This window comes from Pelobates fuscus, chromosome 3 (assembly GCF_036172605.1).
Source record: "Pelobates fuscus isolate aPelFus1 chromosome 3, aPelFus1.pri, whole genome shotgun sequence".
In the NCBI taxonomy this organism is placed as follows: domain Eukaryota; kingdom Metazoa; phylum Chordata; class Amphibia; order Anura; family Pelobatidae; genus Pelobates; species Pelobates fuscus.
The window spans coordinates 326,894,791-326,912,647 of NC_086319.1; the positions used below are offsets into that span (position 1 = coordinate 326,894,791).

At 38.7% G+C, this 17,857-nt stretch overlaps 1 protein-coding gene across 3 annotated transcripts in view; it reads right to left on the reverse strand.

Annotated features, from left to right (window-relative positions):
• Positions 1–17,857, reverse strand: part of PDE8A (phosphodiesterase 8A) — a 311,048-nt gene that overhangs the window by 16,916 nt on the left and 276,275 nt on the right. For all 3 annotated transcript variants that reach the window (XM_063448997.1, XM_063448996.1, XM_063448995.1), the window contains exons 13-16: positions 11,108–11,178; positions 6,256–6,420; positions 1,185–1,233; positions 921–1,056 (exon numbers count right to left, since the gene is read on the reverse strand). In XM_063448997.1, coding sequence (XP_063305067.1) covers positions 921–1,056; positions 1,185–1,233; positions 6,256–6,420; positions 11,108–11,178 — 421 coding nt within the window. The remainder of the gene's footprint in view (positions 1–920; positions 1,057–1,184; positions 1,234–6,255; positions 6,421–11,107; positions 11,179–17,857) is intronic.

Here is a 17,857-nt window from a genome sequence, read left to right on the forward strand (position 1 = left end):
ACGAAGGTGGCATTCCACTTACATAGGGAGTTGTTATGAATTGGTTTTAACTATGATTATACAATGACTCAAGAGAATATATAATCAAATAGAATTTATTGAAACGGTTTTATACCATATTAGACTTTCTTATTTAGTAGTATGTTTTAATTGCTTTACAATACTTTCCTTACTATCTGTGTGTAATTGTTAGTGACTGTGTTCCTGTGAGTAGGAATCTGTGAGTGAGAGTGAATCCATGTGTCTGTGAAAGTATCTCTGTTTACAAAGCTGTAAAATGTGAAATGCACTGAGTTACGGTACTGGCCCACCATTGGTTGTATTTCTCTTGGAATTGCTAAGCAATTCAGCTTTTTGGCAGGTAAAAAAAAAAAGTTTTGTTGATTGCAAATTTCTATTTAGAACTGAAAAGGAGACGTTACATTTGTTTCTATTATTGCACCCTAAAGACTAGTAACATTTTTAGTTTGTGTTAAAAATAATAAAAAATAATAAATAAATTGTGTTTTCCATTTTATGCATTTCCTTTAAAAGGCCCGTCTAAATTGTGATCACCAGGTCTATGAAGCTCTTAATCTGCCCTGGGTGTGGCTAAGGTACAAATTACACATTTCCTAGTAACCATACATTTATACCTACATTGGCACGGTGATAGGCTGAAAGCGGTCAGTTGACACACTCAGCCAATCACAGTTTCCCATTGCTGCTCAGGCTAAAGCTTCCTCATTAGCTCAAGCAGCACAGAGAAGATGTGTTGTTAAGGACTCATGTTTTGCACTAAACATTAAAACAGTTTAATGCTAAATGGAAAGATGGTGCCAGGGGACTACAAACACTATAACCACTTCAATAAAATGAAGCAGCTATGGTGCCTACAGTGTCCCTTCACAAAAATTTCACAGGGCAAGTGCGGAACTGACCTTTTATGAGTTGCAGCCTCTAATTCAAAGATATCGAATTCCCAATCTTCCTCATTATCCATCGCTTGTGCTATCCGAGGTGGGATATCAGTAAGTGAGAGAGATGATATCAAGTGTCCAGAAACAGGATGGACTTCTGTAAAATAAGTGTGAAAATAGAATGGCATAAGCATGTCTTGCAACCAAACACTTCCTGTCAAAAAAAAAAATAAAATAAAAATATATATATATATATATATAAAGTTTTGTTGAAATGAAACATACGTTTCGCAGAAAATATGTACTCGTTCCCTGATAATCTTCTTAAGCCATCCTGCAAAACATCAAAGAGTTACATTTTTTTAGGTTTTGCAACATTTGTATTACTTCCATACACATACCTAGCTCACATATATCCCTAATTAAAAGTAGTTATTTGGGAATCAAATCCTTCTGAGTTTCTTTTTATTTATCATAATGTCCCCCTCTGTTTAGGATGTTTTTGCTGTGTATAAGTGGATACAGAGTTTCACATTACTAAACATGCAACAATGTTTATTTGGACTACAATGAGTCCAGGTCTTTTGATTAAATGCACACTATAATTACCAAAACAAATTTAGCTTAATGAAGCTGATCATGTCTCTGATGTCTCACTGCTCAAGTCTCTGCCTTTTAGGAGTTAAATCACTTTTGTTTCTGTTTATGCAGCCCTAGCCACACGTACTCGGATTGTGACTGACACAGCCTGCATGAAAACAAAATGGTTTAATTTTCAATCAGATGTAACTTAATTTAGAAGTTTGTAACTCCTGCTCTGTAAATTGAACCTGAATCATACACAGGAAGCTCCTGCAGGGTCTAGCAAGCTATTAATAGAGCAGGAGATAATAAATTCTAAACTAAACAGAATTTGCAATAAAGGAACTATAAACATTAGATGACCCTTTACAGGAAGTGTTAGGAATGTCATACAAGTCACATTAAGGGAGGTGTGACTAGAGCTGCATAAACAAAGGGATTTAACTCCTAAATAGCAGAGAATTGGGCAGTAAGACTGCAGGGGCATGATCTATACACCAAAAATGCTTCATTAAGCTAAAGTTGTTCAGGTGACTATAGTGTCCCTTTAAATCTTTGTATATAATATTTTTGTCTTGTTCTATTACATTTCCAGATGCAAAGTGAATTGAAAATTTAAAGCCAGAGTAGCTGAAGTGAAAGCATAGGTGACTTTAGAGAATTTTTCCAGTTCATATACTTTGACCTTAAATTTGTATTTCACATTGAATTCTCAATTTAGTAAATAACCCTGTGTGTATCACATATTGCATAGTTGATACATTTTGATAAAAGAAATGGAAATTAACTTGTAGTATTAAAGTACTACTAAAAACACCAAGACTACTTGTTCTCAATTAAGTGGTCTGGGTGTGGAGGCCCTTTATTTTAAAGGGACTCTCCAGTGCCAGGAAAACAAACAGCTTTCCTGGCACTGCAGGTCCTCTCTCCCTCCCACCTCAGGTTGCCGAGGGGGTTAAAACCCTTTCAGTGACTTACCTGTATCCAGCGCCGATGTCCCTCGGCGCTGGGTCAGGCTCCGCCAGCTCTCCTCGCCCGCCGACGTCAGCCGGCAGGGGAGACCTAATGCGCATGCGCGGCAATTTCCGTGCATGCACGGCAACAGCTGCGCGCACACATTACACCGCCCCATAGGAAAGCATTACTCAATGTTTTCCTATGGGGATTCCGGCAACACTGGGGTTCTCATGCATTGCGTGAGGACGTCTAGCATCTCTTAAAACACTAAAAGTGTTTTAAGAACCCGGAAGCTCCTCTAGTGGCTGTCTCATAGACAGCCACTAGAGGAGGACTTATCCCTGTTAGGCAATTAGTGCAGTTTATAAAAAAAACTGCACTAATTACACTTGCAGGGGTTAGGGTAGTGGGAGTTGGCACCCAGACCACTCCAATGGACAGGAGTGGTCTGGGTGCCTGGAGTGTCCCTTTAACCATGCAAACTAAAACATTATTTTGTGTAATCTGCAATGTTTACATTGCAGGGTTAAACACACATCTAGTGTCTGTCTTGCTGACAGTCACTAGAGGCCCTTACCTGGGGAGAACCAAGTCAGACTTGGCTCCTAATCAAATCAATCAAATGCACTCAGAAATGAAACCATTTTTTATTTAGGCTATGTCAGTCACAGCCAAGAGAGGTGTGGCTAGGACTGCATAAACAGAACCAAAGGTGATTTAACTCCTAAATGGCAGATAATTGAGCAGTGAGACTGCAGGGTATGACCTATACACAAAAACTCTTTCATTAAGCTAAAGTTATTTTGTTGCTTAGAGTAGCCCAGTAAACAATTATAGATTATTTGTGGTTTTATTCATATTCAAAGCTCATTACTTTTGATTAAAACAAATTTAAAAAAAACCTCAGCTTTCAAAGAGATATCACTATGAGAAACATGAACACAAACCAAAAGTATGTTAAATGATTCAACTGTGGAAGGAAAACAGGATTGACTTTCCATTTAAAAAAATATGTTTTTTTGGAGTGTTCTAAGTATACCGATGTATCCTAAATAGTGATGTAATGTTTGAGTAAGTTGGAGCAGAACATTCAGGGAAGTTCTTACCTACCGCAAAAGTATACCCCTGACATAACATGAGTTATGAACATTTTGTGTGCCATATCTGTACACCACGAGTGCAGGTGTCATATACCATAGACCACCACAAATACACTGTCCTGTGATTTTACATCAGACTGGGAATGTTCTCTACTCAATACTAAAAGCCAGTTTATTAAAATGGGTAGTATGTCCTTCTGCCTGGCAGCCGAAATGAAGAAAAATGTAGGCCATTTTCTTTTTTGCGGTTTCCCAACAGAAAATAAACAGGTATGTTGTTTCTCTAGACATTTTTTCCCTGCATAATATTCATTTTATCAGAAGAATAGCCTCTAACATGGGTAGCCGCACAGAACAGGATGTGGGAAAGGCAGAATTGCCTAGATGTCAGGGTTTTCTCAGCCCATTTCCTGAATGCTGGCGGTGACATGTAAAGAGCAGGATGAGCAATTATTTAACCCTTCCTGAGCTAAAGGGAGATCTCCGACTTTGTGTTTTTTTCCCCTATTAAAACAGAAATGAAAACTAGTATTATAACAATTATTGTAGCAAATTGATTTTTCTCAAGTAATAGTTTGCTCAGTTTATCTGAAAAAAGGATGTCTTTTAGTCAAAATAATTTCAGGAAAAAAAACCTGTCTTTAAAAGAGAATTAAATAGAGACTGAAAGTACATGCAGTGGGTGTCTTTTTTTTTTCTAAACTAGGAATTGTGAAGAATTAAGAAGACAAATGCATAGTTTCCAACAAGGCAAGGTGTAAACATGGTATAAGGGAGGTGGGCCCATGGACTTGGTGTGTTGTGATGCGGTTAGAAGCATGCCAGCCAGGCTGACAACAAACCACTTTGGACAAGGCCTGCTCTTGCTCAGAACACTGTTAAAGCTCTAAGTATATTTTGTTCAGCGAGTTGCTCTCACTCCGTGCTGATTGATTATATTAAAGGAACATTCCAAGCACAATAACCACTACAGGGCCAGATAAGAAGCCAAACCATTCTAAACCAGTTTGACTACTTACAGTTGGGGGTAAGGGGACACCAGGGCATTCCCAGTTCTGTAGCCACTACAGTGCATTCTAGTGGTTTGCGGCTTTGAGTGTTTCTTTAATCAGCGGACCCCAAATGATGACAGTCCTGCCAAATTCAGGACTGTTGGAAGATATTAAATTGTACATTTTACGTTCTCCCAGGCTAGTGAACAAACCCACAAGTGTTTACTACATGAAACATCATTTTGTATAAAGAAATGTTTCCAGGCTGGGATAAAGCATAGGACATTTGAAATCATTTGTGCTGTGCCAACAAGATGAAAGAAGAAAACTGCTGTGTTAGTTGCTTTTTTTTTTTTTTTTTTTTTTTTTTACTTCAGGCTTTTCAGCTGCTCAGAAAATGCTTCAAGGAAAAAATATAAATAAAAACAGCAGGTTGTGCAGTTTCTATGTATCGTAAAAAAAGAAATAAAAAAAAATTACAATGTTGTTTTAGTAAAGCGCATGCTTTTAGGATTTATGCAGCTTTGATGAACCTTTAATTGAATTAAAAGCTGTAATAGTAATATTCACTTCTATCCAGCAATGTTAACATTGCCATTTTGTAATGTACACTAATGTAGAACTGAGTCAACAAAGCCCAAAGTCATGAGCTTTGTATAGGATCAATCACAGAAACTACAGTACATACACTGTAGTTGCTGTGACTGAGAGGAGGCCAACACCTGTAGAAGTTCTCATGCTCTCCACAGTTACTCTGTTGTGAGTGAATCAATGCCAAAAATTTAAGATGAATGTAGGACGAAAGTTATATACATTTGGTAGCAAATTTGCTAGCATATATATACAGATTACATTTTATTATCTTTCATTTACAGTGCTTCATGTATCATGACAAGTTTCCTTTAACAATAATGCTGAATATTATACATTTATAAATAAATATAGTATCAGGAGCATTCCTATTATATTTTTTTAGAAATACTTATTTAATCAAGCCATCATTTTGGCACTTGACACAAGGATAGTGCAAATTATACATGCCTAGGCATAAGTACGTTTGCAGAGTTTTAAGACATCACCATGTAAGTGATCTGTAAATATTTTGACCGTAGAGGGTCTATGTCAAGCCCTTGATCCTCTGAAATACTGAAACAATTGCCAGATTAATTTTATTGCTATTGCATAAAACTTCACGAATGATCAAGTCTTGCCATTGCTATATTTGACTACTGCAGGTTGTGTGATTGAGAATATTATAGGCGCTCAGGCACAGCCTCTCTAAATATTCAGTCACAAGGAAAGGTCAGGGACATGTTTTCCCATTATCACTATGAGCCCAAAACTAAAACAAATACAAGTTCTCATGATTGTAAATGCCTTTTAGAGGTTTTGGGAACACATGCAAAGATGGCTGCTTGGCTGCCAATGACGCCTTTTGAATCACACAAAGGTTTGTGTGTTTAAAATGTTTGGGGAGAGAAAATAAATTTGACAGATCTAATCAGTGGGGCTGGCTTAACGTTCTGTCAAGATAAGGGAACAAATACATACAGCATACAGTGTTAGCAAGAGTCAACACAAAAGAGAAAGTAAAATCCATTGATTAATGAAAAGACAGCATGTTACTGCATTGCTGATTTACACTTTAAAAAAAAGTCATAGTTTTTAACTAAATGTATGAAAAAGTTATTAACAATTGATGCTTAATAATGAAGGTTTACTTACGGTCATCAAACCTCCAACCAGATCATTGGTGTGAGGATCTTCATCCTTAGTTCCAAGCTGTGGAGAATATAATTCTGTGGTTCTCAAGATCTCCAGCACTCGATCCAAGGCTTCTGCTACAGGCATCGGACTGTTCTCTTGGGCAGCATTGATTATATTTATTACCTATATTAAAATGAAAAAAAACAAAACACATGTTGAGAATTTCTATTCTAAGCTATCAACTGAGGGGGGAAGAATAAAATAATGGTGCATTACAACTGAAGGGAATGAGAAACCTGTTTCATTACAGTTAAGTTACATAAAGATATCATCAATACTTTATGACTACAAAATACAAATAATAATCACTGTGATCTACTTCCTAGATGGTACATTTCTTCTCAAAGAATTCACATTTTAAAACAAATGTTACTTATTTTCTGAACTTGGATGGATGGAATGTTTTTTTATGTAAACCAACATTTTTATTGAGGATTTGGCTTAAAAAAAATCATACAAATCCACAAGTGGTGAGACACGCAGGTGCCTTACTTTGAAGAAATTCATCTGGCCATGCAGGGCCTAATCAGACATAGTGAGAAATCCCATCATGTTGCATGAATAACAAAGTCAATGTTTCTGTGAGTTTTATATGGGATGTGGCCTGTATACCTCTTTAGGTGTGAAAAGTCTCAAGTTGTGGATACTGAGCTAATCAATATGGGGTAAGTAGAGAAAGTTAATCATTTTAACCATAAAAATCGTGGAACAGGGATAAAGTACATAATTTAGGTGTACTCGTGGGGTGTGCTTATGGGAGTATATCCAGAGATAACTATAAAGCAGTAATCCTTAATAAAGACAGCCACCTTGCCGGTAGCGTGCCATACACCATGAGTCATTACAATCCCCTATTAGTTAGCAGTATGTGGACCCAGGGAACTGTTTCAGGCTGTTATTGTATCTCACAGAAAGAGTGTTGCAAGGTATATATAGCTTGGTCTCTGGAACACAGACTCAAGGTTAGTGCTGTTTTGATTTTTGTAGAAGGTTTATTGACCATTCTGTAATGTGAACCTGTGAGGCTGAAATCTGAACACTTTTTATACCTACAGCCGCAACAACTGCGCTAAATAAGCAGATATTTTCTTCTTTAAAAGCAAATAACATGCCACGCGTGTCATGAATAAAATAAATGTATTTAGTACTTTGCACATTAAAAGGGTTGTCTGCATAAATGTTGACCCACTATTTTATTATATAGATAAGGCAGAAGAAAAATATTGGCAGAAAATAATTAAAAATAAATGTTATTCATCGATTTAACTGTCCCCCTGAGCACTGTTTAGTGGGTCACACTAGAATGAGATGCTCTAATCATAGGTGTCTCACTCTGGTCCATGGCGACAGATCTTATCCAATAATTCCCTGTCCAGCAGTTCAGTTTTGCAGGTATCAGTTTTTGATAATTATTTAAATTTACAATGTATAAAGTGAAAATTCAATTTTAAGGCCAAAATAGCTGGGCTGTGAGCAACTCAATTATATATATATATATAATTTTTTTTACAAAGCTTTATTCACAGAGAGACACATATATATGTAAATACGACGTAACAGGATACAGAACATTCACCACAAAAATAACAACAGAATGCTTGGATCCCTAAAAGAAGAAGTGATGTGCAGTTTCCCGTAATGTATGTGTATGACAAGATAAGTAGCAGACTTTAGAATAGTATTGCTACTAAAAGCAATTCCGTGTGTGAAACCCTTCAGAGAATAACTAAGCACAGTGGCCATTTTGCCCATGATCTACTTATAAATGGCAAGGGAAGCTAAGCCAATTAGAAGGTGAAATATTTAGAGTTGCAAACAGTAGAAAAGATAAGAAATAGAAAAACAGAAAAAAAGAAAAAGAGAGACCTGTACAAGTGCCGTGATGGACAAAAATGTGTCTGGTTTCCTCCTCAGGTCTTAAGCTAAGCACACACGGCAGAGGAGAAAGGAAAGAAAAAAAGGAAGCATTGTAGAAATTCTCTATTGTGTTTAGTCCTTGAGGTAACAAATGGCCGATTTATAAATGGCAATGAGAAATGCTATTCATTTGGCTATTTGCTGTTTGAACGAGAGGGTGCGTAGATACTGCTTATCTGAGAAGCTGAACCCAACACCACAGCCATGGCTTTTGTCAAAGTAGTTCCACCCCTGCCTGCACAGACAGGTACAAAAATAGATTTCAGGCATATGTGCATCAACAATCAATAGAGAAGAAAAGAAATGGAAAAGCAATGGGAACACAGCAACAAAGGAACAGAGGGCTATCAGAAAATGACAATAGGGCTTTTTATAGATTTCAGGAGACCTCTGCCCTCCTCCCCCAAGCCAGACCGTGCCTCCAATGGGCACATGAAATCCACTCAACCCCCTATAGAGAAGGTGGCCCATTCTCCTCCTGCACCTCTCCTGTACCACCAAAATTCAGGTGTAGCAGACTTGAGGCCTCTGCATATCTCTCCTGACACTGGCCACACATTTAAGACAGGAGTTGTACTCCCTCACAGCTACCGGTCAGCTGGAGGTCTGTGCAGCGCGGTCCTATAGGACGGGAAAAACTCTCTCTAGGCCTCCCGTAAAACACAGAAGCCGCAGTTCCAGAATTTAAGCAGGGAAACAGCCTTTATGCAGCACAGGCCCACTAGCCCAGAAAGCCATAAAAGCAGTGTGGAACTGTGCCCTAGAGTAGGTAAGTAGAAGGCTCTCCATTCCAGTCTTCAGGCAGTTATGGGGTCAGGCAACCACAACAGGAACAGGTGAAGCACCCATAAACGGAAACATTAACATAAACCAGGAAGCCGGGATAACCCCCTCCAGCCAGAGTGGAAATGCAGTCCAAACCACCTTGGACTTTATGTTGATCAACATCGCAGACTGTGGCATCATCTCTCTGCTGCAACATTAGGAATCCAGCTCTTACTACATGGCCGCAAGGGGCCAGATCTGTGTTAGGGAGTAACATATATAATTTAGGCAATTGAGGCTGGGGACTTCCCTTGATCATATCCAGCAAGCATTCATGTTTTAGAGCAGACATTAGGCATATTTTAGGGGCTCAAGACCGGAGCTAGGAAGCTAAGCCTACTGTTAGCTTAACGGTCCAGCCCCAGCCTGCAGTTTGGCTATTTTGACCTTAAATTTGAAATTCACGTGAACTTTTCACTTTAGTAAATAACCCAGATACACTTTTATATTAAAACCTATTTGAAATAAGTATATGAATATATAGATATTTTATTTTTCAGTCAGGGTTAAATAACTAATCTAATAATTGTGCTTTATCATTGAGGTTGTTAACACATTTTACCCCATGCGAGCAAGTTCAGTGAGTGGGGTGGAGGAGTGGGGGTTTGAAAATGTTAATTTATTTAAATGAGGCTCTGTCATTCTTACCCTATTTACAATTAATGGGATCACAATCTTTAATACTTTGTAACGTGTTGGTTGATATTAAACACCTACTATGTAGCATGAAATTATTAGCAGAAACATTATTAATAAGTAACTAAAACCAATTGTGAATAATTAATCACATGACATATAAACAACTTCCTAACCTTATACTGGTGTGGTCACAAGGGTACTGCCGCTTTACTCTAATAATAAACACGAATCTCACATACAAATGGCACAGTATATATTCAAGCCTGAATGTACCTTCGTTTTTATTTGTTACTTATGTTGTTTATTTTATTTTCCAGTCGCTTATCTTTTCTATGTTGTGTTTTTATCTCTTGGGACTATACACATTAATACTTGACTGTATGATAACCCACTCCACTAAGATGTATACATGTTTATGTTAATACAGATGACAAAATGGTCTGGGCATATATGTAGCATGAAGTTGCAATTATTCTGATGTATTGTACTTTAAGGTGTGATGTCCTACTGTATCATTGTTATCTCTGGAAACCAATAAACATTATTTATGAAAAAAATATTGGTGTAGTCAGATGTAAGAGGGAAGATCTGATACCACAGCACTTTCTTTACTATCCACACGCAATGTTTTGTTTGTTGTTTGTCCAGCTTTCCTTATGCACAATAGCAGAGCAGGCACTCATACAAATGAATATCCACTAGGTGGCAAAAGATGGAGATATTTATACACTATCCATGAGATGCTGGATAATATGCAGACAAACACATGCACTGCTGGTATAACTGCGACATGTTGCAAAAATATACCTTCAGCTATAGATATGGCTATAGGGACATCTGTAGTGCGTTTGTTACTCTATGAAGTCAAGCTCAAGTCCAAATATCTCAGGGGAAGGGTGTCTCTGCATGGCAGAAGAGGGTTCACCTAATACCTCCTGGAGACTAATATGGTTGCTGACTTCCTCTTTATTCGGTTGAATACACTTCTCATTCTAACTTGAGATTAGCAAATAAAATGGTGACAAATAAAGGAAGAAAATCAAGTTCGTTTTATCTCCATCTTTTGTCTGTCCTGACTCTAGAGAAGTTTATCATTGAGTTCACACCACGTAGTTAGTTGCTGGACAATTATGCAAACAGAGACGGGTCTTCAGCAGCTGGTGATGTATAGAGACAGCACCGTAACGTTTGATACAGCAAACAGTGCTTGAATTGCATTGCATTGTTTAATGCTAATAATGGAGGGACCAGTTGGAAAAGAAGTGCTTTTTTTGTCCCTAAAAAGTAATCTTTCTTTGTTTACATTAGTGCAAACTATCTGTAAAATAAGAAAGGCACTGAAAGTCTTTACTGATAAATGACGGGCCACTGTAAAGCACATAAATAGTTAATTGTGACATTAAACAAAATGTAGAAAATAATACAGTACCTTTGTGATTGGGGCTTCAATAGTCATCGAATGTATTCTAGCCATTGAAGAATGCCGCCGCTGTGAACTACCTGCATAGTAAAGAATAGGTTATTACTAGACCGAATGTACAGTAACACTGCAAAATAACAGCAAACAGTGCTCCTGATTCTCCTGATCTCTGGTATCCTGACTTTTGGCTGTTCCTTGACCACTCTTTTTCTACCTATGTTAAACCCGACCATTCTAAGATTCGGTAATACGAGACTGGATTTTCTGTGGGTTTAGATACTGCGTGTTGGTTTATCACACGACCGTCATACATACCCTCTGAAAGTTTGGTGTTGGATAGAATGCTGGTATAGATTTTAAGATTAGCCACCTTACTGCCAAACATTTTTTTTATTGAAAAAATATTAGCATAACATTTATTTAGCATGTAAACAAATCATTGGCTGCGATTTTGTGTATAGACTGCTCCAAAGACAAAATTAACAATTACAATTATGTAAATTAATGCCATTTTTATATTTCACTTATTCCTTCAGGCGTTCTCAAAAAATATTGGGAAAATTAAAAGTTCTACCAGTATACAGTGTCCTATATCTTACAGTATCTTGCTCAGGGTCTGAAATGTTAGTATAAATGTAATAATTCACATTTTCTCACATAAATTAGATTTTTTTTAAATGGTCCAATACCTTTCTTGTAGATATTTCTAAGGACTCTGAAGGAATTACTAGCAGTACAGCTAACTACAAATACAATTAATGTAAAAAGAATGTCTGTATTTAAACATAATGCACACTTACAAAGTTAAGTCCTATATTTCTAAAATAAAGTTATTTAAAACTGATATAACAATCTTTATAAATCTCTAGAATGTTAAAGTAGAGCGTAGAATTCTAACATTGAGAGTAGAACTTATATGACTCATTAAAACTACCCTTACTGTATATAAGCAAGGGGTGAGGAGGCATGTTCAGTAAACATGAAAGGAATTTAGAGGCCTCCAAACTGTCCGTTTTCAGCATGATAGTCTATTTTAGGGTCCTGTCCTGCTGTACCATTTTTCCCCCTGCTGTCCTCGCATCTGGAGACACCAGGAAACTTCACCTAGGCAGCACAGTGCGAGTGCATCATTAAATGCACTGTCCTATGGGCACTAGGACAATGCATCCAACGCTTCAGCAGCGCTCTCTGCCTGGTTCTGTTGGGGGACGGGAAGTTGTCTGTCAGCCTGGCGTGCATAAGCCAGGTAGGTACGCCCTTCTAATGGGCAGACCCACTTCTTCTATCAGGAAGATATATATATAGGAGGATATATATTGAGATATATTTTTAAATCTGAAATATGTTTTCCGTCAAATATTTTTTCAAATGTTTTAAAATAATATAATATATCATACAACATTGGCATTTATATAATGACTTATGAACCATTGTCAAAACTAAACAAGCAATATATATTATAAAAATATTCTATATGTAATAAGTAAACTATGTACATAAATAAAATAAAGCGTCAAGTAATTAATAACAACATGGTTAAAATCAGGAACCAGAATATGTATTCAGTCAGGTGAGAACATGGTTAAAGTCCGAATTTATCTTTCACATCATCTCCCCACACTAACCATTCCTGCTGCAATATAGATGTGAAAGTAGATGGATCACGAAAAGCCAATTCACCTTTTATTTTTAAAAACGAGAAATAAGACCTCACCCACAGTTGGTACAGTGGGTGACTTCCAATGACGAGAGATGATGGAAATAGCTCATATGAGAAGATGGCCTAGTATATTTTTTTGTATCTAGGCAGGTTAGATGGAATTTTCTTAAAGAGACAAATACATGGGAGTAATATTACATTGAATTCTAATATGTGATTAATTAACTTGAGAATTTCTAGCCAATAAGTTTTCGTTTTGGGACACGGATAGAAGACGTGGAGTAATGTACCAATTTGACCGCAGTATCTCCAACATTTATTATTTTCGCTGAGGTGCATGTTAAAAAGTTTGGAAGGGGTTAGGTACCCTCTATAAATTAATTTGTAATGGGATTCCAAATGGTTTGCACATTGAGTGATACCCTTTAACGATAATAAAAATTTATTCCACTCAAATACTGTGTATATCCCACCCAGCTCACTCTCCCACCTAACCATAATTCGTTTTATCACACGCCATCTGCAAAAATATTGTAACACAAGGAGATGCTTTGTTTCCGACCAGGATCTAATAAGTAGATTTTTTCTAATTTTGTCATACCCAATTTCAGCATGTTCGGATCCTGATTGGAAAGATCAAAATGTTCCTTAATTGTTGTCACAAGTCTCTCATGTGTTGGGGCATCAAGTAAACTTAAATCAAACTTATCTTTCAATTGATCGAAAGGCAGAAGGTCATTGGAAGAAAATAGATAATTTATATGGACAATCGAATGGGAGGCCCAGTAATCTACATTCAATTCAGGTAAAGCATAACATACTGCTGATAATGGTGTAGGTCTGGACCATGTGGCACAAGGTTGCATTTTTTTAAAATAATAGTTTGCACATTTTAAGGGTTAATTTAGCAGAGGGAAACATGTCCGCCGCCTTAGGTCGCTGAGATGAAGGCAACCATAATAAATCTTTAATAGAACAATGTAAAATCGTATTTGCTTCCCTCTCAAGCAATTGGGGCCTGGCGTTATCTAAATTAAATTTAAGTGCCATTGCTGCATTAGTAGCATAGTAGCTATGAATAAAATCTGGCAAACCCATACCTCCCCCAAATCTGGGTTTTTGTAAAATGGATAATTTAATCCTACTAGTTTTTTGTTCCAAATAAATGAAACAAGGGCAGAGTGGACTTTTCTAAAAAAGGCTAAAGGTGTAGACAACGCCATCTATAATATGAATAGTACCATGGGCAAAGCATTTTCTTGGCCCCCCTGGGCCCTGTCCCTCCCACCCCCCCACCCCCAATTACATCCAACCCCCAATCACACTTTTCACCCCAATGCAGTGGGGGAAATAAAGTAGAGAGATTCAAAACATACTTACACAGCCATATACAATGACAAACATACTGACACATACACACAGACAGAGATATTGACACATTCGCAGATACATACTGACACACACATACACTGACACACAAATATATACTGGCAGACATTGACACACATTCAGACATACTGACACACATACATACTGACACACACAGACACATACATTGACAGATATACTGACACAAACGCAGACATATACTAACAGAAATACTGAAACACACATAGACACATACACTGACAGGCGTATTGACGCACACACACAGGCATACCGACATACACAGAAACACTGACACACACACAGGCATACTGACATACACAGACACATACACAAACAGGCATACTGACATACACAGACATACATACAGACATACTGACACACACACACAGGCATACTGACATACACACAGACATACTGACACACACACAGGCACTCACTTCCTCCCAGACGGCTGCTGAACAGGAAGGGGTCTGGTCGTGCTGTTTAAGCGTCACAGCGCACGACCGGCCCCTATTGACACATGCTCACTGGGTCCATGGGGGCTGTGCAAATCGCGGGGCCCACGGGGCAGCTGCTCTTGGGCTCCCCAGGAGCAACTGGGCCCGGGGCAGCTGCCCCGTTTGCCCCGCATTGAAGACGGCCCTGGGTATAGAGAGGGGAATTTTTCTACGTATATATAACCTTTTTGGAAGGAGAATATCTAAAATAATTTTTGATATAAAAATTTTTTTTTACTATTTAAAAAAAAACATTTAAAAAGTTAATTCACAAATATTAAATCATTTGAAAAGTTTATCCAAAAATATTAAATCAAGGCCAATGTTGGGAGGTATACATTATATAAGAGACCAGTGACTTTAAATAATTCCTACGGTATAAATGAGTCTTCATGAACTAAATTTCATTCTGCAAAATGCAGGTAAGTAAAAAAGCTTCCACTCTATTCTTGTAGTGAACTGGTTAATTCTCTCAGCTTCTAGCAAAATCAGATTACAGTGAAACTTTATTTGTTGTGGAATATTCTGATAATCTGTTTCTGAGTTCCTCAGTTTGTGGAGAAAGCAGAGTTCCCATTACTAATCCTCTCAGCAAATGAAAGACCGACTCACATCTTTCGAGGGTCCTTATAATCCCATTGCTGAATACGGTGTTCCCAATTGTGCAGAGAACCACATCATATTGCCAAGACTCACCGCTTGAGTATAATCCAGAGAATGTTTAGGTGATAGTGTTAAAATGCTGTTCTCAAATAGAAGTATCAAATTCAAATGATTGGTCTCAGCTTGTGGAAAACATTTTACATTTTTTTTGTTTAGTCGTTGAGGTGAAGATACCTAAACTGTATAACCAGCTTTTGTTTAGGGCTGATAGTTAATTAATGAGACTTTACCCCAAGAACACTGTACGTTTTCTTTGATTTGTAAAGCCCCAAGTTGTGCCCAGAGAGTTAAAAAACTTTATTTTCGAAATGTTAATCACCGCATACTCCAGCTTCTGGCTGAATAATAATTATTATATTGCCAAAACGTTCAATGTTTCTCTCCAGCACTGTGCTTTCTCTCGGTAACTCGAGATCCCCAAGGATCTACTGCCAAGCCTCTCAACATTTCTAGAGATTTGGTATTCTCTGACGTAGAAATGTGACCGACAATTGCCAAGACAATTAAAGAAGAAATGTCATGTTCCTATTTCTTGTATTATATTCTGTGTTGACTTCAATAATAACTATTGACGTGTTTAGTTGTCACAGTCAGGGATATTCATGAAAGTGAAAATTGTTGATAATTCAAAGTGAATTTCAAATTAAGGCCAAAATAGCTATACTGGGGGCGGAGCCAGCGCCAGAGACAGCAAGACGCACATTGCCGCAGCTCCGTCGGCAAATCCAGCTAAATACCGATATCGGACCTGAAAAACACGCACTGCTCCACTCTAAAGAGCTTCACGTGCGCCCTTCGGTATGGGGAAAAAAACAAAAAAGTCACGAGCGGATCCCGGCCCGGGGTCCCAAGATATTGGGGCTTATATGCGCACGGCCATGCGGACAGACTATCCAAAGATGGCGCAGGTTGAGGCCTACTCCTCTCACTAGTCGGACGACGATGGCCTGCTCACCGACTTATCCACTGCAGCACCGGCTCGGATAAAGCCCAAGTTGCCCATAGAACTGGGGGACACTGCTCCGGCTACGAAAGCCGATATAAAGGCCCTGATGAAGGACATCCAAGCTATGTTTCAGGCTGACATGGCGCAGGTACGAGGGGAAGTCTCCACGCTTACCAGCAAGGTGAACTCAGTGGAAGAAAATGTCCACAATATTAAAGCGGCACAAGCGATCGCAGAGACAGCCGTACACTCACTGAAGCAGCAATGCAATGCACTGACGGCGCAACTAGCCAATATGGAGGACAGAGCTAAAGCACGCAACCTGAGAATCCGGGGAATCCCAGAAACAATCACTGCAGCCGAGCTGCCTCATTACTGCAGATGGCTTATAGCCAACCTCCTCTTACCTAAACAAGCGAAACAACTGGGAATAGATTCCTGCTTTCACCTGCCCAGGGCCAGCAAAGCACCGACAGATGCCCCGAGTGATGTACTTATAAAACTGGTGAGAGACTCTGACCGGGGGGTGCTCATGGGGGCCACGAAAGGCTCTCCTACGGTTCCCTTTGAAGGGGCCCACCTGGCGTTTTTCAGGGATTACTCCAGACATACCCTGACATGGAGGAGATCTTTCAAGCAAATTACACAGCAACTTCGGGACAATTCCATACCATATAAGTGGGGATCGCAAAGCCTGCTGGCGGAAAAAGAAGGCAAGATATACCCTCTTCTACATGCATCGGATGCTCCGGCTTTCCTTGAAGCTCTTGGGGTGCCGACTACAGCTCTACAAGCGGTGCAAGTCCCAACATGGAACGTGGCCAATATCAGACCCTTCGTGTCTAGGGGACTTGAGCAAAGCAACACCGAACCTCCCGCATGAAGGCGACGACCCCTGCTATACCGGGACTATATGTACACTAATTTCAGATCTGTTATCACTGTGTATTACCAAGGATAATCGTTATGTTTAAATTCGTTTTTACTTTATGTGTTCCCTAGTTTATAAATACTCTTATCTTCCTACTGGCTCCGTAAGCTTATAGTCAGACTTAGCCTAGAATACTCTCCCCCCCATAACTTTAATTGGGACGTGCGAGCTTACACTCACACTTGCACGAGCTACTAGTGACGCGCCCCGGGACCGACCTACTACGGTCTGCACTTACACCAGCTACCACAAACAACGCAGTAGGCCACCGACTGCTCATTCGACCAAGCGACAGCTTATTAGCGCAAGCGCCCTTAGTGAACGACCGACAAGCCCAATACGATAAGAGATCAGGGCGCACCCCGCTCTTAGCAAGCACCCTCCAGACCGAACCACACCTATCATGGCGCAGACATGAGGGAACCTAGCAAACAAGTAAACCTAAAACTGGGTTAACATAATGCATGTGTTATTGTACTATATATGTTGTTCAAAAGCTCTTTAACACTAACTGACAAATTCTGTATTCAAATACCCGCAAAAATAAAGAATAAAAAAAAAAAAATAGCTATACTGGAAAAATACCACAATTCAGCTTTGTTTTCAGTTCAGCTACTTTGCCCTTATATGTGAAATTCACTTTGAATTAACTTTGAGTGACCAAACTTTAGTA